The sequence below is a fragment of the Sus scrofa genome, chromosome 6, assembly GCF_000003025.6.
Source record: "Sus scrofa isolate TJ Tabasco breed Duroc chromosome 6, Sscrofa11.1, whole genome shotgun sequence".
Classification (NCBI taxonomy): domain Eukaryota; kingdom Metazoa; phylum Chordata; class Mammalia; order Artiodactyla; family Suidae; genus Sus; species Sus scrofa.
This window is the reverse complement of record NC_010448.4, coordinates 98,270,635-98,295,364: the sequence shown is the minus strand read 5'-3', so window position 1 is coordinate 98,295,364 and position 24,730 is coordinate 98,270,635. Positions and strand designations below refer to the sequence as shown.

The window sequence follows — 24,730 nt, the reverse complement described above, 5'->3', positions numbered from 1 at the left end:
CTAATTTATTCCTCCCCCCTCTTCCTCTTTGGTAACCATGAGTTTGTTTTCTATATCTGTGCATCTATTTCTGTTTCATAAGTAAATTCATTTGAATTGTATTATCTTTTTAAAAAAAATTTTTTTTAGGGAGTTCCCGTTGTGGCTCAGTGGTTAACGAATCCAACTAAGAACCATGAGGTTGCGGGTTCGGTCCCTGCCCTTGCTCAGTGGGTTAACGATCTGGCGTTGCCGTGAGCTGTGGTGTAGGTTGCAGACGCGGCTCGGATCCCGCGTTGCTGTGGCTCTGGCGTAGGCCGGTGGCTGCAGCTCCGATTCAACCCCTAGCCTGGGAACCTCCATATGCTGTGGGAGTGGCCCAAGAAATAGCAACAATAACAACAACAAAAAAAAGACAAAAGACAAAAAAAAAAAAAAGAACCATGAGGTTGCAGGTTCGATCCCTGGCCTTGCTCAGTGGGTTAAGGATCCAGCGTTGCCATGAGCTATGGTGTAGGTTGCAGACGAGGCTTGGATCCTGCATTGCTGTGGCTCTGGCATAGACTGGCAGCTACAGCTCCGATTCGACCCCTAGCCTGGGAACTTCCATATGCCGCGGAAGCGGCCCAAGAAATGGCAAAAAGACAAAAAAAAAAAAATTTTTTTTTAGATTTTTTTGCTTTTTAGGGCATATCCTGAGGCATATGGAAGTACCGGGACTAGAGGTCAAGTTGAAGCCGCAGCTGTGGGCCTGCATCACAGCCACGGCAATGTGGGGCTTCACCCAGTGAACGAGGCACCCTCATGGACACAAGTTGTGTTCGTAAACCCTGAGCCACAATGGGAGCTCCCTATTTTCTTTTTTTTTAGATCCCATGTATAAGCAATCTCATACAGCAATTGTCTTTCTCTGGCCGACTTCACTTAGTGTGGTGGCCTCTAGGTCCGTCTGATCAGCCATTGATGGAAGGTGACAGCTCCCATCTTCGTCTCTATTCTGGGTTGTGTTCGCTTCCCTTTCTTTACGTTGGTCCCCCACATAACCTCTCTCTGTGGGCTTCCTCTCAGCTCATGGTCAGATTGCACCTTCCCAGCTTCTCTGGTGACGTCATTCTGTTCTGGGTCCCCTTGGAGAGCCACCTGCCAGCAGCTGGCTTTGGAAACTGTTCCGAGAGGCCCCAGAGCCGGTGCCTAGTACAGTGCAGACCCTCAAAGTCCAGGGGTGCCTGTGTCAGGAAGGTCACACCCCAGACCAACTGGCAGTCGTCTCTCGGCTGCAGGCAGCTCCAGGAGGGACTTCCAGAGGGGAAGCTGACAGTTTGTTCTCTCTTCCATCTGCAGTCATGGCTGGTAATGCTCAGAGGCAGAGGGGCTGTGGCTTCCCAAGCTCGTGTGATTCCTTCTCAGCTTCAGACTCTGAGAACCCACCCCAGGGAATATCTGGCTGGTTTCTCTTGGCTTCAGGGAGAATTCCCTGGAGATGGAGACTCTGACCTGTTCTTAGGGGACCCAGGAATGTGCAAAAGAAGGCAGCAGAGTGCCCTGCTGGGGTTCATGTGGTCTCCCTCCCTTCTTCCTCCAGGTGGATTCTGTTGTGGTCTGTGCAAGTCAGAAAAGAATTTCTAGACTTGTATCGAGGTGAAAAAAGAGTGTATTGAGCATGGTGAGGTAAAGAGAAAGTACAGTTTATTGAGATAAGAGATGCTGCAAGCGCAGTAGGACAACTCCCTGATGATCTGGGAGAGCCGATGCTGAGCGTGTGGTCGAGTCTGCTTTTATAGCTCAGGGAGAGGAGAGGTCTCTTGACCCACCTGCTGATTGGGTGGGGGGTGTCTTACCATACACTTGCTGGTTGGTTGGGGGCCCCCATATAAGGCCCCTATAGGGGTGGCATGAGGAGTGGCCACATACCTTTCCTAGTAGGGGGTAGGAAGGAGTAGGACAGGTTGCTCAAGGTGGGAGAGGGGACATGACAATGAGAGGGGTGGGGCAATGATAAGGGTCTAGTCATTCTTGTCTTGGCCAGAGGCTTTGAGTTCCATCTCCTTGAAGGGACCTTGAAGTCCAAAAGATTCCTTTTCCCGCTGTCATGTCATACTCTTTACAGAATAGTGGTCTCCAAGCTCCTGGACCTGGGTGGTTGAACTGGAGAGGGCCAGGCTTGTAGTTTTATGTTAGAAACCCCACATCCCCAGGTACCTGCTCCTTCCTGAAGATGAGTGGTGGTGCGGGGCTCCGAGGATAAGTCTGGGTGACATCCAAGAGGGTGTGGCTTGAGTTCCTCCTGTTCTTATTTCCTCAGATGAAACTCCATCTTCTCTGGGAACCTTCAGCTTTTCTGGTACCTCGGGCTAGCTGTACAGCTATTAAACATTTTGCTTTTATTAAGGTATTAATGGTTTTGATTGACGAAGCAGAATAGCTCCTGCTGGCTGTGACATTCACCCCTGTCCCTTGTGCAGCTCCTGATATTTTCCAGAGCCCTCTCCCCAGCATTAGCGCTGCTCCATGTACCTGAAATTCACCTTCAGATTTCTGCACGAATTAGGAGATCTTCTGAGGTTTATGCAGAGTCATCATTTCAATAAAAAATGACAGAACAACTTCAAAGAAGAAAACGATCCCTAAGCCCAAACATTAATCTCTTAATTTGAAAGATATTCCTTTGCACTGTTCAGCCAGTATAAATCCCTTCCTGCATATGAGGTCTTTATGACTCAGAGTGACCGGGACTTGGCACAAGGAGTTCCTGAGAGTCCACTTCATTTAAGAAAAATAGGGAGTTCCCGTGGTGGTGCAGCGGAAACGAATCCGACTAGGAACCATGAGGTTGCGGGTTTGACCCCTGGCCTGGCCTCGCTCAGTGGGTTAAGGATCCGGTGTTGCTGTGGCTGTGGTGTAGGCCAGCAGCTATAGCTCCGATTCGACCCCTAGCCTGGGAACCTCCATATGCCACGAGTGTGGCCCTAAAAAGACAAGACAAGACAAGACAAGAAAAGAAAGAAAAAAGAAAGAAAGAGAAAGAGAAAGAAAGAAAAGCAGACATTTTGCTTGAAGCACTGGGTAATTATGCCTTCAGATAATTAATTCCTATGGAAGTCACTGAATACTTGTGTCTCCTCATCGTCCTTGTCAATTGTTTCTTTTTCACTAAACTTTGGTTAGAGTTGCCTTAGCAAAGAAGCATGTAGCTACTTGGCCAACGGCTAGCTCTCCCTCCACATTTGTAACGTGAACCCTGCTGCCTCCCCAACTGCTGTACTCCCTCAGGTGTATGTCTTCAGAATGGGGTCCTGTCACCTCCTTATACGTTAACTTAAAACACAGTACAGGAGTTCCTGCTGTGGCGCAGTGAGTTAAGAATCCAATTGCAGCAGCTCTGGTTGCTGTGGAGGTGCGTCTTTGATCCCCCGCCTGGCACAGTGGGTTAAAGGATCCGCTGTTGCCCCACCTGTGGTGTAGGTGGCAGCTGTGGCTCAGATTCAATCCCTAGCCCAGGAACTTCCATATGCCATGGGTGCAGCCCTAAAAAGGAAGAAATTAATTAAATAAAGCATAGTCCGGAGCACACCTAGATACATCGCTGGAGGCATCTCATTTATCCTTTCCCTGTTCCGGCTTGTATTACATGTGCTTCTCCCTGAGCTCAAAATAGGATGAGATACTGCTGACACAGTGTCCCCAGCACTGGGGGGCAGGGGTGTGCCTGGGAGAGAAGAAGCCACAGAAACCAAGCATAGGGAGTGAGAAGAAAAGCCCTCAGATATGTGTGCTTGAGCAAAACTAATTCATACTGACCTAGAGACAAATGTTTCCTTTTACATTTCCAGAGCGTCCATAAACCAGGCAGGACACAACTGTGCTGAGGGAACATGAGTTCGTATAGTTTCTAACTGGGAATTGGCAGGCAGAGTACTAGCTGTTTTCAGACTGCAGCTGCAGGGCTGCCTGTTGGGGGTGGTCTGTGCGCAGCCCCTTCTCTGGTCGCCTTTGCTGCCAGTGCCCTTTTCCACCGCGTGGTTTTGGACCTGCTTCACCCTGATGTGTGGCTCCGGCCCTTCCAAGCATCTCCATCCGGGGATGTTCGGTTTTCTCTCTTGCATTCTTACACCTTTCATTTGGACATTAAAGGTGCCCTCTTTGAGTTAAAACATAGGACAAAGAATTCTTGGTCAAGAAAAGGATTGTCCAGTTGAGTTTTTAAATTGATGTGTGGAAACACGGATCTATGCGGTTTTTCCTATGAAACTACGCTGTCCACCCCCAACCCCCACCTTTACCCCTCCCCCATTCCTCCCCATCCCTCCCCCATCCCATCTCCTGAGAGGCAGCCCAGAGGGCAGTAAAGGCTCCACTGTTGCTCCCTCCTTGCACTTTTGCTCTCTCCATCCCGTCCCTCTGAGATGCTCCCCCTTCATCCTTGCAGAGGCTCCTCCCCTTGTGACTCCAACTTTGACTTGAGGCTGCTGTAGTCTGGCCATCACTTTGATACTTGCGTGTGTTTCCTTTTTTTTTTGTCTTTTTAGGGCTGCACTCGCGGCATATGGAGGTTCCCAGGCTGGGAGTTGAATCGAAGCTTACACCACAACTATAGCAACGTGGGATCCGATCTGCATCTGCACCCTATACCACAGCTCAAGACAACACTGGACCCTTAACCCACTGAGCGAGGCCAGGGATGGAACCTGCGTCCTCACAGATAATAGATTTGTTTCTGCTGAGCCCATGATGTGTTTTCTAAGTGACCTTCCAGGTGCTCCAGGCATGCATCTCTTCTTCTGGTGAGCTGTAAGTTCTCTGGGAGCTGATTTTATTCTGGCACATTCCCCATAAAGCTGTGGCTAGGGGAGTTCCCGCTGTGGCACAGTGGGTTAAGGATCCAGTGTTGTCTCTGCAGAAGCTCAGGTTACTACTGAGGCGAGGGTTCTATCTCTGACCTTGCTCAATGAGTTAAGGATCCGGTGTTGTGGCAGCTGTGGTGTAGGTCACAACTTGGCTCAGATTCGATTCCTGGCCCAGGAACTTCTATAGGCCACAGGTGCAGCCAAAAAAGGAGGGTGGGGGAAGCTGTGGCTAGGAAATAGGAGCAGGCATGACTTTTTTTTTAAGTTTTATTGAAGTACAGTTGATTGACAATGTTGTGATGATTACAACAAAGTAATTCAGTTATACATATCCACATATCCACTCTTTTTCACATTCTTTTCCCATATAGATCATCACAGAATATTTGGTAGAGTTCCCTGTGCTCTACAGCAGGTCCTCATTGGCCAGTCATTCCATATACCATATACCATAGTGTGCATATGCCAATCCCAAACCCCCAGTCCTTCCCACACCCCCCACCTGTAGAGATTCTCATACTAAGTGAAATCAGGCAGAGAAAGACAAACATCATACGCCATCACTTATATGTGGAATCTAAAAAAAAGGATGCCAATGAACTTATTTGCAAACCTATGTAGGTCTTAGAATCAGGATCTTCCAGATGGTCTCCTGATGTTCCAGGAGATAATATTGCAGCAGATTTACCAGGTCAGGTGAAAAGGGGTCACTTTTCTATGGGACTTCCGGTTGGCAACCCCAGCCAAGAGGCAGGCCTCCTATCTCTTCACTCTTTTGTGGGTCGGGTGCTGTGCTGGACACTGGGGACATCCTGGTGAACAAAACAGAAGGGCTTTGGGCGCTGAGTCAAGTAGGTGTGTAATTACACCATCGTGGTCAAGGCTGCAAAGCAAAAGTACGAGGACTGTGGGACGGTGACAGGTGGGACTCTAGATTGGCTGGGGAAGGTCTCCCCGGGGAGATGGTTTTAGCTGGACCTGAAAAATGAGAAGAGGCCAGAAAGGCAGAGAGCTGAGGAAGAGCTGCCAGGCCAGATGAGAAGGAGGAGCTGAATCCCTGAGGCAGGAAGTGGTGGAGCCCTTAAGGAAGAGAAAAGAGGTGGGTGGGAGCTTGGGGGCCCTCAGTGGGTGAGGGTGGGGGGCTTAGAGACTGAGCCAGGCGCTGGCAGGCCTTGTGGTGGAAGATAGGCTTGCAGAAGAGATTGGGAGAGAGGATGCAAGGCTGGAGATGGCGTGGTACCCATTGGGATTCTGGCGTGGCACCCTAGCAGAGAGGCTGGGGGAAGGGAGTGGACGTGAATCTCAGAAATCTTTGGGGAGTAGAACTGGGAACACTGGCCTGTGGGTTGGAATGGGGACAGGGGGAAATGTGGTCCTGACACGTGCTCCAGGCTCCTTTTCCCAGAAGGAGGAAGGTGAGCAAGGAGCCAGTCTGCTGGGGCACATTGGTCAGGAGCCAAGCAGACCGGAATCTCGAGCGTGGGGAACACAGGGTTTTGCTTTGTGCATTTTAATTATACGACTCTTTAAAAAAAAAAAAAAACTCTCCCCAAAGGCAAAAAAAGGGTGGGGCTGCAGGCTTAACAGAAAAAAAAGTCTGGATTGGGGTGGGACTTCAGCCGGACAGCTGTGTTTCTCCTCAGTTCATTTGAATGCTGACTGGAGAAGGGAACAGAGGCTTTGTCCTGCAAATCACATCTGGTGATTAGACTAGGTATTCTGTGGGTTTGTTGTTAGTTTGAGAACAAGGAGAGAAATATTTGGGTTTTTTAAAGTGAGTATAATTAGAGGTACAATCATATATGGGTTTGGAAAAATTAGAAGAGGGTGTAAATGTGAAGACAGGAAGCTAAGGCTTGTGGGCAGTAAACACGTCTTGTCTGCACAATCATTCATTGCACACAGCTTCACCATTTTAATATTTTAAGTCCACTGCAGTTTTGAAATTCCCTAGGTAGACACTTTTGGTTTGGAGGTTGAAGACATTTAAAAACAAAATGTTTGCACATTTCTAATAGTACAGCATGCGGTCAAATGAAGATAAGTTTAGCCATTATGGGATGAGAAAAGGACAAAGACAAAGCCTGTCCACTTTCTCACCACCACCCCCCCAAAGTTAATTTACTGAATGCAATGATATGAGACTTCTGTAAAAGAACGTAGTTTCAGAATGTGGGTGAGTTGGGTATCAAAAGCCCTCCACAGGCATATCTTTCATCCTAGTGCTTCTAAAGAAGAAGTGGGTCAGGGTGCAAAGTGTGCTGGTAACATTGAACATACAGTAAGTTCTCATTCTGAGCCATTGGTTCAAGTCCTTCCATATATATTAGCTCATTAATGCACTGTTTATCTTCTGAAATAAGCACTGTTACCATCCCTGTGTTATGTCTGAGGAGGCTGAGGCGTGGAGAGGTTTGCGACTTGCTCTGGTCACAGGTCACAGAGCAAAGTGAGAGGGAGGGCTAGGATCCAAAGGCAGGTGGGGCTCCAGGGCCCTCACTCTCAGCCACAGGTCTGCGTCACTAATTGCAAGTGGCGGTTTATAGTAACATAATTCACGATAGTGAAAAACAGGAAATGACTTAACTGTCAGACTTGGAAATTTTTTTTTCTTTTTTCGGCCATACCCCCAGCATGAAGAAGTTCCTGGGCCAAGGATCAAACCTGCACCACAGCAGTGACAATGCTGGATCCTTAATCGCTAGGCCACCAGGGAACTCCTTTTCTCGTGTCTTATAATTTTTTTTTTTTTTTTTGGTCTTTTTAGGACAGCACCTGCGGCATATGAAGGTTCCCAGGCCAGGGGTCATATTGGAGCTGTAGCCGCTGGCCTAAGCCATAGCCACAGCAAAGTGGGATCCGAGCCGCATCTACAACCTACACCACAGCTCATGGCAACGCCAGATCTTAACCCACTGAGTGAGGCCAGGGATCGAACCTGTGTCCTCATGGATACTAGCCAGATTCTTTTCCACTGAGCCGTGATGGGAACTCCATGTCTTATAATTTTTAAACGTTAAAAAGTTAAGGAATTATCCTTGTGGCTCAATGGGTTAAGAACCTGACGTAGTGTCTGGAGGATGCGTGTTTAATCCCTGGCCTTGCTCAGTGGGTTAAAGATCTGGTATTGCTGCAAGCTGTGGTGTAGGTCACAGATGTGGCTCAGATATGGTGTTGCTGTGGCTATAGCAAAGGCTGGCAGCTGCAGCTCTGATTTGACCCACAGTGTGGGAACTTCCATATGCCGCAGGTGCAGCCTTAAAAAAATAAAAAGTTAAGAGGGATATATCTATACAGTAGAATATTGTCTGGCAGTAAGAAGAAATGAGATATCAAGCCATGAAAAGACACATGAAAAAAAATTTTTGTCTTTTTAGGGCCACATCTGCATCATATGGAAGTTCCCAGGCTAGGATCCAATCTGAGCTGCCAACCTGCGCCACAGCCACAGCAACAGCAACATGGTCTTGAGCTGTGTCTGTGACGTACACCACAGCTCATGGCAATGTCGGATCCTTAACCCAATGATCGAGGCCAGGGATCGAATCCACATCCTCATGGATGCTAGTCAGGTTTATTACCACTGAGCCACGAGGGTAACTCCCGAAAAGAATGTTAAATGCTTATTTCTAAGCCAATATGAAACAAGCCAATCTGAAAAGGCTGCAGACTGTATGATTCCAACTCTACGACATTCTGGAAAAGCCAAAATCATGGAGACAGTAAATCAATGAGGGTTACCAGGGTGAGGGCAGGGGTGGGAGGCTGAGCAGGAGCCTCGGATGTTTGGGGCCGTGACACTGCTATCTGTGATGCTGTCAGGGTGGATACCTGTCATCGTAGGTGTGTCAAAACCCATAGAATGGACAACACTAAGCATGAGCCCCATGTAAAGCAAGGACTCACTTAGTAATGATTAGCGATGGCTCATCATTTGTGATAAATATCCCACACTCACAAGAGGTTAAAATAGGGGAAATTGGGTGTGAGGGGAAGAGTGTATGGGAACTCTCTGTACTTTTATGCTCAATTTTTTCTGTAAACCTAAAGCTGCCCCCCACACCCTGATAGAGTCTACTAATTTGAAAAAATAAAGTAAAAGGAAACGATGCCTTTGATAAGGAAGTCAATGAATTTGGAGCAGCGTAAGCCCCTCCGTGTTAAGACGTTTGGCATTTGGGCTAATGGTGGGGGTGACTGTCCCCCTCGCTTCCCCCTCTGCTGGGGGGGGTCACCTTTCCTTGGGCTCCTGGACTTGAACTTCACTTTTCTTTCTTTTATTCTTTCTTTCTAGGCAAAAAATAGATTTATTAAGACAGGACGCTTGTGTGAGATGCAAGCAGGCAGGCAAAGAGGCTCTGCCAAACTTCACTTTTCTCTATCCCTATCTTCACCCTCCTGCTTCCAGCCAGTTGTCCCATATGCCAGGTGTCTTCCTACACCTTTTGTCTTTGTTTTCCTACTTCTCTCAACTGCACCCAAATGAGGGCTCTGGTTATCCCCGACCAGGACTTCTGCCAGCCTCCTGGCTCCCACCCTTCTTGAGCCCAAAGCCATGCTGGCCCCCCAGAGACTGCTCCTCCTTCCTGGGTCCAGACTCTTTCATGTTCTAGGTCATCTGGGAGTCAACGTTGTCTTTGTTATGGCAGCAGAAGGACGGTTCAGAGGATGACCCCAGTGTCGTGCGTGTGTCCCTGCTCCATGCAGTGTTCCTAGGGCCATGTCCTGTGGTTGTGAGCCACTGTAGCTTTGCTAGGGCCATGTCCCGTGGTTGTGAGCCACTACAGTGGGCCGTCAAGACCCCTCTAAATGGAGAGGCCTGGAGCGCATCATCAAGAGCAAATACTACCAAGTCCTGATAAACTCCGTCGGTTTACTTCTCTGGATGATTCAGAAAATCAGGATCAAGAAATGGAAGTGACAGGGCAACTGTCAGCACCTCTAACATCCGACAGAACAAAGCTGAGCCTCATAAATCCTGGGACTGGGCTGCGAGAGAAGGACACAAGCAGCGGGTTGTCAGGGTGGGCGCCAAGCCTGTGCAGAAAGGGCTGGTCCCCCGCACAGGGAGAGAAGCCAGCTGCAGCTTTTATTTTATTTTATCTTATTTTATTTTCTTGGCTGCTTCTGTGGCATGTGGAAGTTCCCGGGCCAGGGAACAGCACCGGATCCTTAACCTGCTACGCCACCAGGGAACTCCTTGCAGCTGTGTTATTTTTGTTGTGTGTAAAGCATTACAGCCCCATTCCAGAGCCACAATACAGTTTGTAGGCTGGGGATTTGTTTTATCTCATACTGCATTCTTGAGGAATCACGTATAAAACCTGCTTTTTCTCTAGGCTGTCAACTTTCAGGAAAACGGAACTCCAAAAAAAAAAAAAAAAAAAGATGGCTTTTAACTTTTTCCAAGTAGAGTCTTACACAATCCAAACCTTATTAAAATAAACACCCAGCTGTAGGATTCACTTCTTTGGAGATTATGTACTCAGAGGACATTTCGTGAGAGCAGCGACGCGCAGTGAAGCCCAGAGCATTTCAGATGATTGTGTATCTTTTTGTCCTATTCTGGGCCTGTGCAATTAATACTGATTCAACAGTGTTCCAAGATGATGGCCTCGGTACCAAACACTATGGCTATTTTCCAGATCGAGTCTATGGTGTAAGTACACTTAACCTTTCAGCAGGTTCCAAATAACTCGGCCCACAAGGTCCCAGCTCTTGGTTTGTTTTCACAGAGCTGGTGGCTTCCTGCTGTTTTTACGGTGCTTGACTCATTTTTATAGCCTGGCCTTCCTCCCTAATGCTGTAAAATGGAAGCACTTCCTTTCTTCTTGCTGTTTGAAGTTGGAATGTGTGGGCCCCTCCCAAGCCAAGTGTTTCTCATAGAAGAGCAGGACAGCCCCATCCTGGTCACTGAACCCCAAGTACCCGCCGTGGTGGGCGGGGAGGCAGGGTCTCCCTAGGGAGCCTCTAGCTGAGCTGTGCCCGGAGCCAGGGATGCTGAGCATCACCACTGGCCCCGGTTCTGCCACGTTAGCAACAGCACCCATCTGTGATGTGCGCTGGTTGTCAGGCCACTGCCCGCATCCCTTTTCTAGGTGTGGAAAGGCAGTCCTGGAGACTGCATATGGTGTGTCCGAACTCCCTCAATGAAAACACTCTCAGATCTCAAAATCCTTTCTACCCGATAAGAAAAACGAAGCCTGAGGAAACTGCAGTAATTCTGTCTCAGAGAAATGTTTCATTCTACTAAGTAAAATTTGAGGTATCTGGAGATAAACAGACTCTGGCTCCTCTCAGACTCCTGGGTTCAACCCTGACTCGGAAACCGTGCTCGCAGTTTGAAACAAACAAGAGGGGCGTCTCCTTGGGGTGCGTTCGGGGCCTGACTTCCTCTTGCCTGGCTTACCGTCTACTGAGGAGACAAGTGGGGCCAGGAAGGAGGAGGAAGAGGATCGAGGAAGGGCGCTGATGGGGTGGCCGCTGCCACGTGGACGTTTCTAGCTCCTCACTTTTGTTAACTTTAATCTCCTGGATAAGCTTTTTCTACATTTGAATTACTTTCCTTAGGAACAATGTTATGACTCGAGGCACATGAGACCAGTCATGTACTGGAGGGTTGAAAGCTTGATGCTATTTTGCTAACTTTGGAGTTAACAACTTAAGAGTGCCAAGAAGTTGCTGTGAGTGTAGGATACTGATTCTGATATCATCAAAAAAATGCTGATGCGTTAACTAGGGCAATAGTGCACACTGATCAGAATTAGAGTGTCATCCAAAAATAATGCAGATGCAAATGCCCCTATTTCTGCAGCTCCTAACATTCTTAGGAGGCACCTAGAATGTTAATTTAAATAACGTAAGTAATTGTGTGTGGAATCTAAAATAGGACACAAACGAACTTGTCTACGAAACAGAAACAGACTCACATGAATAGAGAACAGACTTGTGGTTGCTAAAGGGAAGAGGGGAGGGGGAGGGAAGGTTTGGGAGTATGGGATTAGCAGATGCAAACTATTCTATATAGGGTGGATAAATAACAAGGCCTTACTGTAAAGCGCAGGCAACTCTATTCAATATCCTGTGAGAGGCGTTCCCGTCATGGCACAGTGGTTAACGGATCCAACTAAGAACCTTGAGGTTGTGGGTTCGATCCCTGCCCTTGCTCAGTGGGTTAACGATCCGGCGTTGCCGTGAGCTGTGGTGTAGGTTGCAGACGCGGCTCGGATCCCACATTGCTGGGGCTCTGGCATAGGCCGGCGGCTACAGCTCCAATTCGACCCCTAGCCTGGGAACCTCCATATGCCGCAGGAGCGGCCCAAGAAATGGCAAAAAGACCGAAAAAAAAAAAAAAAAAGAAAAAAGAAAAAAAAAAAAATCCTGTGAGAAACCATGTGAAAAAGAATGTGAAAAAGGACATATAAATATGTATAACTGAGTCACTTTGCTGTAAGGCAGAAATGAACACAACATTGTAACTCAATTGTCCTCTGTAAAATAAATTTTGAAGTAGATAAGTAGTAAATAACTTCAGTAATGATGTAAGTGGACACTGCCATTCCTCCAAAACACATCCCTTTCTCTGAGGGAATAGGGAACAGTGATTGGGAAAAGCTGACTGAAATAAATCAGAGTGTTAGCAGTCACCGGGAACGTTGCCGTCTGCTTGTCACATAAGATGGACAGAGGAGGAGAGGCATTTTGTTTCCTTCCCTTTTGTTGTGACGAATAAAACCCGCAGAGCGTGTTCAGAAGAGGAAGGTCCTTGCTCGCTGGCTTCTGGATGAGCCCTGCCTATTTTGAGGGTGGCCTGCAAGAGCCATGTACTGCTTTTTGGGCCACACAAAATGGCAGAAGCAAAAGGTGCAGAGGTCTCTACAGCCTTCCTGACTGCTCCGAAGGCAGATGAAGAGCCCTGCCATGAATTCTGAATTTTAGATAATTGCCAAATCCTTCATCTTTGTGCTTGAGCTTTGAGGAATGGCTTTACCACCCCGTCGGCATAACGCTTCCATACCTCTGAGGTGGACAATTTCCACCCTTGTGAAAATGCTCCTCTTCCAGGGCATCTTTTGTTTGTTTTTGTTTTTGCTTTTTAGGGCTGCAGGTGGGGCACATGGAGGTTCCCAGGCTAGGAGTCAAATTGGAGCTGCAGCTTCTGGCCTACACCACAGCCACAGCAATGCGGGATGGGAGCCACATCTATGACCTACCCCACAGCTCATGGCAATGCCAGATCCTTAACCCACAGAGTGAGGCCAGGGATCGAACCCACATCCTCATGAATACTAGTTGGGTTTATTTCTGCTGAGCCACAATGAGAACTCCTTTTTTTTTCTCAAAGAGTTGATTTACAATGTTCTGTCAATTTCTGCTGTACAGCAAAGTATGCATTCTTTTTCTCGTAGTATCTTCCCTCATATTCCATCACAAATGATTGGATATAGTTCCCTGTGCTGTACAGCAAGACCTCATCGCTTATCCACGCCAAATGCAATAGTTTGCGTCTACTAACCTCAAACCTTGGCCTCCTTTCGTTCCAGGCCGCCAGATCCCACCCTTGGACCCCCATGAAAATGGAAAAAATGGAACAATCCATGTGACACAGTCACACCTGCAGGGCGGCCGGCGGTGCTGCTGACCCGGGGTCCACTGCACTTGAAGAGGCCATGGCCTACCTCCTGTGCCCTTGCAGGACCTCCCCGCTGCTGGCAGCCTGGCCCCTGGCTCAGAGGGACCTGCACGCGGCTGGGCAACCTGGAAGGCCTGCAGGGAACAGGCAGGGGTGTCTCTGGAAAAGGATTATAGAAAACTCTGGGAAAACCTACCACACCGCCACAAGGCCTTTGGGGCCTGAAATGCATTTGGAGGGAACGGCTATTAGGTATTAAGTAGAGTTTTTTTGTTAAAAACCGTAAAATGTTCTTACATTTGTGCAAAAGTCTTACTGACTTATATATATGTGAGATTCTAAAACATTCTTCCACTCTGATTTCCTATGTTTCTAACCAAATTTCAAGAACCTCTTCAGCGCATTGCCTTAGTACCTAAGCAACCTTCACGGAAAGTTAATTGACCGATCGGTGGAGGGCGGTTGGATGATGGGCTGCAGACCTGGGCTGTTGTGAAAGAGGGGACCCATGTATTAGGAGCTATTGTCTACATCTCTGACCTTTACTTGGGGAACATTCCTTTAAGTTTTGGCCATATATGCAAACCAACCAAATCTGACTAAAATATTTCATGTCATTCTGGGATTTAGTCCTGTTTTGGATGTCCTTGGAGTGGCTCCTGTGTGAGCAGTGGCAGGTGGGGGACATAAATATTATTCCGAGAACCATCTGATTCACACCCCCTCCTCAGTAACAAGCTCCTACTCTCTTAGGACGTTTCACACACAGAGTATTATTTTACTAAGGGAGCATGTCCTGGTGTCATTTCTAGGGAAACACATGTCCTAGAGGATGTTTAATCTAAAAATTGTAGGGCAAACTTCTAATAATATCAATTAATAATAGGTTACAGGAAAGCAAGCCAGAAGGAGTACCAGCACTGTAAGATTCTAGGATGCCCCCCTACCCCCACCCCACTCCTGCAAACTGCAAAATCAGAGAAAGTGTTTTAGAAGATGCCAAGCGTGGGGAGGTGGGTACCAAGGTTGACCAGAGGTCTAGCCTTGGAAACCTGCCTTTTCAGATTCCCTGTCTGCTAAGTTAATTCAAGATGTCTGGATCCAGTGGAAGGAAAAGTAAAGGAAGAAAAGCTTTTCCCATTGAAAATTCAAAACCTGTTTCCATTTTAATGTTCATAAAAACCTGGGATCAAGAAGCAGTTGGTTCCCCATGAGAACTCCTACTTGGGGATGATGGTTCTTAGAGGATATTGGGATGGGTGCCCTTTGTGGGGACTGGGAGATAGTTATCACCCAGCATGGTGACAGGGCCAGTTGGTACCTTCAAGGCTCAGCAAACCTTAATTGAAAACCTACAATGTAAAAATCAGGAATGAGGTCAGAAGCTGATTAAAGACCTGGAACTCTCCATAACTCTGAGAGCCGTGCTTCAGAGTCCTGTGGTGACTGTGCCCACAAGCTCTTGATGTGTGGACACTGAGTCTGCCTGCCATCAAAAAGAGCTAGGGCCCTTGAGAGACCAGGGCCAAGGTTACACTTCTTCATGTGGACTGCAATCAAGAAAACAGGTAGAAGTCACAGATGTAGGTTTTTTTTTTTAATTCAAGAACCTGCAGTCACTTCAATGTTATTACTGCTTCACGCAGCTCGCAAGGGTAGTCTGACAGTCTTAGGGTGTGAAAGCTGGAAACACTGATCTTTGGCTCAAGAGTGCCTCTTAGCTCCCCCGGCAAGTGCTTTATAAACTGTTAGCCAGTGGTGCTTGGACATCTTGGCAGGGCCTTTGCAGCGATTTTTAGGGTTTTCTCTTGTTAACCTCACAGGCTACCATGATTTCTGCTTGCAGGCCAAGCAGTTATCACGCTTCTTTCCAAAGTTAAAACATTTGGGTTGCAAATTCAGATGACCTCTCTTCCAGGTACCATGCAGGCTTATTTTGGAAACTTTCCTCACCCAGCTGTCCCCAAGGACCTGGCTTGTCTCTTGACAGCCGCTCAGGTTGCCTTGCTAAGGAGGTACGCGTCCCCACAGAGTCCCCAGCTGGGTCTTCAGGTCTTGCCTCTTGCATGAAATAGCTGGTCTTAACCATATAGAGTAATCTGCCCACCCATGAACCATGGCTTTATTTCAGGAGCACACGGGGGTGGGAACCACACTTTTGCCTTTCCATGCAGCCTTACCTATTAAAGCCATCAGATGACAGTGTACCTGTAGTCACTCCTTGGAGCAGTTGGTGGAAGGAGTGGATGGTACTTGGGGACATGAACATTCCCACGAACGTGGAGTCTTCTCTGAAGATAGACGCTTGAGCCTTGTCCACAGGGAGACTTTCTTATCTCCCTTGGCCTTGAGATTTCTTTCTGGCTACCCTAATCTTTGAACTCTAACCAAGTAATGTTACCTAAAGGCCTGGAAATGATCGTTGCTCCAGAATGTCAAGTAGTTTCAGGTGATGGAGCATCTTTCACCCTATTTCCCCAAATGTGCTCTTTCCCCATTTTCTTTATAAATATGTGTGTAAATATGATTTCATGTTTGCTGTGCTCACATGTGATCCATTTTATTGGTTGGCTGAGTTTGGCTCGTGACTGTGTGTTGTATGTAATGCAGCCATGGGCTCTCAGAGGGATTATTTCCTTGTGGAAATCCCTGCAGTGGCAGTGGGGTCAAGCAAATATTTTACGTACACGCATAATCACCCTGCTGTTTTATAGTTGGAAATGGTACCTTAGGGCGCTGAAGATGACTCCGCTTGCAGCCTACAGAAGGCTGAAGACCAAAAACCAGCCTTAAGCCAACTGAGGGACCAGGCCCCTGAGGACCGAGCGAGGCTCAGATGACTGAAGGATGTCCTCTGAGATCAAGGAAGGTGGCCTGTGATGGCTGAAACTGGCTCCCTCTGGGGCCCCGCTTCTCCCTGCTCTGCAACACTCATCCCAACTTGAATCAAGAGTGGGCTCGTCAATGAAAGGGCCTTGAGCTGACTTCAGATCTTTTAGGTAGTGGCTTAACCATCATTGCTGAAACCAGACTCAATGATCCAGTGTCCACACTCTGTTGTGTAAACTTCCCTCTTTTCTCGTGTTTTTATAAAGGGCTTCTGTCTGGGCTGGACCCAGTTCCCACATAGAAGACGCCGCTGCAGACTTTGGGGCCTTTCCACCTTGTATTCTGTAGTAAAGCATTGCCCCCAACATCACCCAATTGTATCTGTTATTTTTGGTTTAACACACACTGATTCGTACTAATAAATATTTTGAATTTTACCAAGTTTGCCTTTTTCTTACTATAATGTTTGGCAGAGTAATTTTTTAAGTCACGGTCACCCTGGAAGAAAGAATAGTGGACCTGCACAGATGAAGATACATACAAGGACATTCTCTGTATTGTTTGTGATAGTAAACAGTCTTCCCCTAAGAAAATCAGTTACTACAGTGGGGCATATCCACATGAGGAAATCTATAGGGTAATTAAAATAAATGCAAGATCTTTCTTGCGTCAACATATATCTCAAAACAACATAGAGAGCAGGGCTACCATACTACTCCCGAGGGAGCCACTCTCACAGAGGTCTGTGTGAATGGAGCCCTCAGGAGTTGTGCAGTGCACAACCTGAGCAACAGGGCCAAGGCCCTGGCGGAATGAGTAAAGCAAATTGAAGTACAAAAGTGCATAAACTGACACAAAACAATAATGCATGTTGTTTATAAATGTGTATGTATAAAAATAAAGGCAGAGTTAGAAGGAAAAAGATGAACGTCATGGCAGTGCTTACCTCTGGGGAGGCAGGGAAGTAAACAGGACCAGGAGGGAAAGCAAAAGGCCTTAAACCCTCAGTAACTCTTTTTTTTTTTTTTTTTTTTTTTTGTCTTTTTGCCATTTTCTTGGGCCGATCCCGCAGCATATGGAGGTTCCCAGGCTAGGGGTCGAATTGGAGCTGTAGCCACCGGCCTTCGCCATAGCCACAGCAACACGGGATCTGAGCTGCATCTGCAACCTACACCACAGCTCACCACAAGGCTGGATCCTTAACCCACTGAGCAAGGCCAGGAATCAAACCCGCAACTTCATGGTTCACTAGTCGGATTCGTTAACCACTGAGCCACGACGGGAGCTCCCAACCCTTAGTAACTTTTATTTCATGAGAAGAAATCTGAAGCCAGTGTGGCAGAATGATAGCCCTTGGCAATTTCAAGTATGTTGTCTGTGTCTCTTTCGCCATATTAATGCCTTTAAAAGAGACAGTATATGGAGAAACCATGAAAGATGAGGCTGATGTAGGCAAAGTCTAGAAAGATTTCATGAGGGTAGTTGCTGGCTCCAAGAACCCAGTAAGTCATGTGAGGTTGACCTGCTCCAGTCCCTGCCTCAACTTGGCCACCCCCACCTGCCCCTCAGCACACACACTTCCTCCCAAACGCACACGTGTGGACTGTAGGCTTTCTGTGCAGAACCCAGAGTTTTGAGACCCCCAAGTCTGAAGTGTCTTAAAATGTTGGGTTAATTTCTGGTGTACAGCTAAGTGACTCAGTTGTACAAGTATCTTAACTGACTTTTTGAAATAACTTCTGAATCAGGATCTGACATGTTTGACAGATGAAGATACGTATAAGGACATTCCATAGGGTCGGAAGCACTGAATTCTTCTGAGAACCCGGTCTCCAATCTGGTGTCCCCAAGTGGGCCCAGATGACTCGAGGGTGGCCAGTGTTCTCCACTCTCCTTTACTTGGCTTTTCTCTCGATTTGTACCTGTTCTCTCATTGTTTGCTTCTTTAGAAAGGGTTCTAGCTCATCTCTAAAGTGTGTCCCAAGCTTTTTTTTTTTTTTTTTTGCTTCCACTGTAAAGTCCCCTCTGCACTGTTTTATATGCATAAATCATCTCTAGGTTTGGTAACTACAGCCCTTCTCCTTTTCCCCATAAAAGCTACCATCTCTTTCCTTCACACTAATTCTTCTTTTTAGGGCCGCACCTGCAGCAGATGGAGGTTCCCAGGCTAGGGGTCTAATTGAAGCTGCAGCTGCAGGCCTACAACACAGCTCACAGCAATGCTGGATCCTTAAGCCACTGAGCAAGGCCAGGGATAGAACCCACATCCTCTCAGAGACTAGGTTGGGTTCTTAACATGCTGAGCTACAACGGGAACTCTCACACTAAATCTTAAAGGAGGATGATGACCTATTCGCTCAGCACCTGAATTTAGGTATCTAAATGCCCTCTGCTCTCCTCTTCTCTCCTCACTCCCCTGAGGGCTGTTGCCCTCCCAACTGGCTCCTTCTCTGGCTCTGGGCCAGGGCTCTAAGGCTCCCCTGGCGCCTGTCTCTGTGCCTTTAGATGCCTTATCTGCTTAATGCAGGTGCTTCCTGAAAATCCACTCTCCCGACCCCACTCAGTTGACACCCCTTCCTTCCGACTCCATCCAGTCTTATGATTTCAGCTATTGCGTTTGGGTGTTTGACCTCCCTATGGTGGTCTAGCCTGAACCCTCTTCAGAGACCAGCTGCCAGGTGGGTGTCCTGCTTTGGGTCCGATGCCCCTCTGGGCACACAGACCCCACTCCACCACTTACCTGTGCTTCATGCACTGTCTTTCAGCGGCTCAGGCTCCACATTCCAGGATCCAGTTCAGCTCCTCTCAAGCATTTATAAACAATTTAAATTCAGGAGTTCCCATCATGGCGCAGCGGAAACGAATCCGACTAGGAACCATGAGGTTGCAGGTTTGATCCCTAGCCTCGCTCAGTGGGTTAAGGATCCAGTGTTGCCATGAGCTGTTTTGTAGGTCGCAGAAGTGGCTCCAAACTGGTGTTGGTATGGCTGTGGTGTAGGCCAGCAGCTACAGCTCCGATTAGATCCCTAGCCTGGGAATCTCCATATGCCGCGAGTGTGGCCCTAAAAAGTGCCCCCACCCCCAAAAAATTAAATTCTATTTCTGGAACTTCATGAGCCCTGTAACTCTCTTTCCACTGTCCTAATTGAGGCATTCAATATATTCTTTCTCAATTATGCAATAGTTTCTTAACAGATCTCTCTGAATTCTGCCTTTGGCCCTCAATTATGGTTGCCTGTGCTAACAGTGAATCTGCTAAAGTACGTATCAGATGATGTTGCCTCAAAACTTTCTGGGACACTTGTTGCAAATTAAATAAAATTCTAGCTCTGTCACCTGTGGTGGTATATCCTCTCAAATGGGCCCAGGATCCATCTCTGCCACCACTGGCTAGAGCCCCTACCCCCACCACCATCCAAAAGGGGGTTGCAGCCCCCTGGCTGGCCAGTTCTGCAGCATTATTCCTCTTTCTAGTTATTATTCCCAGACACCTCGCTAAAGGCAGCCTTTCCAACTATTTTATGATTAGATACGTCTTTCCATGCTGAGATAGCTGATTGTTTGCTTCCCTGACAGAACCATGACTGATGTAAGGGTTCATGAGCAGTTTGGGGTGAGATTGTGCTGAAGGAAGAAATACCTTTTATGACAAGTCAGATGAAAATGGTTCAGAGGCATCAACATTTCAAGTTGCTCAGAATCCATCTGAATTGCAGAAGGAAGAGTAGAAATAATAGGACCAACTCTGCCAAACCAAGTGTGAATGTCATGGGGTCACAGACTTTCTCGTTTGTACTAAGATGTGCAGACATAACGTGGCTTCAATATTTTTCTGCAAAGGGTCTGTGCTTCCCCCTGAGCCTCATGTCACAGGGACTGGGGGAGGGATGGTGAGGAGAGGCAAGGAACTCAACCTGCCTGTTTGTGGAATTTCAGCCTAGAGAACACAGTTTCATTCTGGTAGCAGCCCTGTCTTTCTGATTCCTGCCCTTTCTCCAGAATATCTGGGTGTGCAGGGCTGTGTGGACCAACCATCTCCTCCCCCATCCCACCCCCTCCCCTGTCTCTGGCTGGTTCCCTGTGTGAAGCAGCTGGTCTGGCCTAGTCCTTGACCTGGGAATTGTTAAGGTCGTGGTTCCCGTCTTGGGCTGAGACCCCATGCTGTCACCGACTGATCAAGCCTGTGCCTCTGGTCCTTGCCTCTAGCTGCAAACCCCCTCACCAACCTGCCTTGTTCTTCCTTGAGCTTCTGTTGCTTCTCCGGTCTTAGGACACTCACAGCCCTGCTACGGGGTGTGTGGGCTTCCTGATCCCTGGCCCCAGAAGCTTCAGTGTAGACCTGGAGGCCCCACCTTCCAGATGGAGCCCGAGGCTCCCAGCTTTCCTCTGAACACATCTGACCTGCATCCATGCTCCCACTCCAAGCTTGCGAGGGAGGGGGGACACAGTACCTGTTCTCTTGGTCCTCCGTCTCCAGGGCTGGCAGGGGTGAGGTTTTCACTTCTTCCTCTTCTCAATTAGGGAACTCCTCTCCCTGCCAAATGTTCCAACAGCACTTCACACAAGTGGGCAGGACTTCGCGGAAGAAGGTGTAATGAGAGAAGAGGAGACCCTTAGTGGGTGTTAAGGTGGGTGAGTTGTAAAGGGAAAGCTGGAGCTGGGGATGCCTGGAGGGAGGGGAGGGCAGGAGGGGGATTCAGTTACTCACCCTGGCCGGGAGGGGCAAGCAGCCCAGCCCAGCCCAGCCCAGCCCAGAACTCGGAGCCTGCGCCTGGAACCTGCCCACCTGCAAGCTTTGTGACCTTGAGTGAGTCACGTAGCTTCTCCAGGGCTGGTTTTCTCACTGGTGTAGTGGGGATCATAATGGGCCTTACCTCAGTGGTTTGTTGTGTGATAGGAAATGATGCCTGTGAGTGCCTGAAAGGCACTGGGCACAGGGCAGCCCCCGCAACCCCAGCTACCATGAGATTCCCAAGCCATACACTTATGAGGCCAGAGAGGGAAAGCCAGCTGTAAACAAGGCCAAGGGCAAGTGGCTCCCATTTGATGTTAGCTGGGAAAAGGTTGAAGGATTCAGCTCCGCCTGCACCATGAGGCACCTGTGAAGCAGGAGTGGATACAGACAACCAGAAATGGAAAGTGATGACGCTGGAGCCCTGGAAGAACCGGAAATGAGGCCAGACAAACTCGCAGAAACGAATGAAGGTGAGGCTGAAGCGGAGCGGGGAGTGGGGGGGGTCACCTTGGGGACCTATGTGCTTAGGGAAGGGTCACTATGTCCATCTAAGCAGAGAAAGTTGTAGTTAAACAAAAAACCAATGTAATGATTAATGTAATCTGCCACTTGGCCTTCTGTTGACTGCAATTAGTTCAATGGACACATCATGGTTATAAGGCTACATGGATGAGCTCTAAGCATGACATAAGTCTTCCTTGGCATATGTGGTCAGAATTCTTTTGTTTCTTCTTTGGCATTTTTAATTTTTGTTACCTTTTTCTCCAGAAAGTCCATTATTACAGGTTCTGTCCAGCCATGTGACTTTCTTGGTCCCAGCACACAGCCCGGAGGCCTTTGTCCATGCCGTCAGCAGCATTCAACACGTACCTGCGGAGGGATCTCAAGTTCCAAGGGCCATGGACACACTCACGTCTGAGCAGGGCAGTGACACCCTCAGTTCCCCAGCCCAAACCATCCTGCCCAAGCCTGGGGACTTTCTCAATTCCTCAGCAAAAACCACACCATCGGAAGAGGCTGATACCCCTGATTCCCCAGAAAAAAACATCCTGCCCAAAGAGGGTGACATTTTCAATTCCTCACCCCAACCCGTCTTGCCCAAGCAGACTGACACCCCTGATTCCTCAACCCAAACCATTTTACCAAAGCAAGGTGACACCCCCAATTCCCCTGAAAAAAACATCCTGCCAAAAGAGGGTAATAATCTCAATTCCTTACCCAAAACCATCCCACCCAAACAAGCTGACACTACCAATTCCCCTGAAAAAATCATCTCATCCAAGCAGGGTAATACCCGCAAGCTCTCAGCCAAAACCATTCTGCCCAAACAGGACGAAACCCCAAAGTTCTCAACCAAAACCGTACAGCCCATGGAGGCTGACATCCTCAAGTCCGCAGAGGAAACCATGCAGCCCACAGAGGCTGACACCCTCAAGTCCCCAACTCAGTCCATACCATCCAAGCAGGGTGACACCCCAGAGTCCTCGGCCAAAACTGTGCAGCCCACAGAGACTGACACCCCCAAGTCCCCAACTCAAACCATCCCATCTAAGCAGGGTGACACCCCAAAGTTCTCAGCCAAAACCACGCAGCCCATGGAGACTGACACCCCCAAGTTCCCAACCCAAACCATGCCATCCAAGCAGGGTGACACCCCAGAGTTCTCGGCCAAAACTGTGCAGCCCACAGAGACTGACACCCCCAAGTCCTCAACTCAAACCATCCCATCTAAGCAGGGTGACACCCCAAAGTTCTCAGCCAAAACCATGCAGCCCATGGAGAATGACACCCCCAAGTTCCCAACCCAAACCATGCCATCCAAGCAGGGTGACACCCCAAAGTTCTCAGCCAAAACCATGCAGCCCACGGAGACTGACACCCCCAAGTTCCCAACCCAAACCATGCCATCCAAGCAGGGTGACACCCCAAAGTTCTCAGCCAAAACCATGCAGCCCATGGAGAATGACACCCCCAAGTTCCCAACCCAAACCATGCCATCCAAGCAGGGTGACACCCCAGAGTTCTCGGCCAAAACCATGCAGCCCACGGAGACTGACACCCCCAAGTTCCCAACCCAAACCATGCCATCCAAGCAGGACGACACCCCAAAGTTCTCAGCCAAAACCATGCAGCCCACGGAGACTGACACCCCCAAGTTCCCAACCCAAACCATCCCATCTAAGCAGGACGACACCCCAAAGTTCTCAGCCAAAACTATGCAGTCCACGGAGGCTAACACCCCCAAGTTCCCAACCCAAACCATTCCACCTAATGAGGCAGATGCCCCCAATTCCCCAGAAAAAACTACCCTCCCAAAAGAGGGTGACATTCTCAATTCCCCCACTAAAATCATCCCACCCAAGCAGACTGACACCCCCAATTTCTCAGCCAAAATCATTTCACCCAAACAGGCTGGCACCCCCCGTTCCCTGGAAAAAACCATCTCACCCAAGCAGGGCAATACCCCCAGTTTTCCATCAAAACTCATTTTGCACAAACAGGGTAATACCCGCAAGCTCTCAGCCAAAACGATTCTGCCCAAGCAGGATGACACCCCAAAGTTCTCAGCCAAAACCATTCTGCACAAGGAAGCTGACACCCCCAAGTCCGCAGAGGAAATCGTCCAGCCCAAGGAGGCCGACACCCCCAAGTCCGCAGAGGAAATTGTCCAGCCCAAGGAGGCCGACACCCCCAAGTCCGCAGAGGAAACCGTGCAGCCCAAGGAGGCTGAGACCCCCAAGTCTGAAGAGGAAACTGTGCAGCCAATAGAAGGCGACATCCTGAAGCCGACAGAAGACATGGAGCTCCTGGAGGTGGACCTGGTGAAGGTGATCCTGACCAAGGAAGACTTCGACGTGGCGCTGAAGGAAGCCGGCGAGAGGCTGGTGGCCGTGGACTTCTCAACCACATGGTGCAGGCCCTGCAGGGCCATGAAGCCCATTTTCCGATCCCTGTCTGTGAAGCACCAGGACGTATTGTTCCTGGAAGTGGACGCCGATGAGTGTGAAGAGCTGGTGAAAGACCTCAAGATCGTTTGCATCCCAACTTTTCACTTTTATAAAAAAGAGGAAAAGGTGGGCGAATTTTCTGGCGCCCTTAAGGAAAAGCTGGAAGCGACCATCACCGAATTAAAGTGATGGTGTGTTCCAAAAGCACTGGGCCCAGTGAGCTGCTCATAGCTTGTGATCTTTTTGTTTACAAAAGAAGATGAGGTGTCACAAATGTCCGTCTGAGTGGCGTCTGCTTGTAAATTATAAGCCTTAGCTCTACCCTTCCCAAAACATAGTCGGAATGCCAACTCCTACTGTGACTATGTTTTTATTGATGGGACAGTGTGATGTTTGAATTTTCTTTGGTGGAGATTGGAGGTCAAATTGTCCCCTATTTTTTAACCTTGATTTTTTTCACTCTTTTTTCCTTTCTTTCTTCCATTTTTTTTTTTTTTTTTGTCTTTTTAAGACTGCACATGCAATGCCAGATCCTTAACCTACTGAGCGAGGCCAGGGATCGAACCTGCGTCCTCATGGATTCTAGTCAGATTCGTTTCTGCTGAGCCACAATGGGAATTCTGATTTTTTTTTTTTTCACTCTTGAAAATTCGGCTCACAGAGTCTTAGTGGCAGCCCTGGAAATTTAGACAATTCTTCTGTCGAAGGACATGATTTAATGATGAGTAGAAATTTCTTTTCTGTGATGCTCACATATCTTTGG

General features: G+C 48.3%; 2 protein-coding genes across 2 annotated transcripts in view; both read left to right on the top strand.

Moving 5' to 3' along the window:
• RAB31 (RAB31, member RAS oncogene family) overlaps window positions 1-16,721 on the top strand; it is a 107,214-nt gene extending 90,493 nt beyond the window's left edge. Inside the window, exon 7 of the mRNA XM_021096057.1 lies at window positions 13,367-16,721. Coding sequence (XP_020951716.1) covers window positions 13,367-13,464 — 98 coding nt within the window. The 3' untranslated portion in view covers window positions 13,465-16,721. The remainder of the gene's footprint in view (window positions 1-13,366) is intronic.
• TXNDC2 (thioredoxin domain containing 2) lies at window positions 19,326-24,241 on the top strand. Its single transcript, XM_021096056.1, has 2 exons — window positions 19,326-21,489; window positions 21,788-24,241. The coding sequence occupies exons 1-2, from the start codon at window positions 21,417-21,419 to the stop codon at window positions 24,154-24,156; spliced, it is 2,442 nt and encodes an 813-aa protein (XP_020951715.1). The 5' UTR covers window positions 19,326-21,416; the 3' UTR covers window positions 24,157-24,241.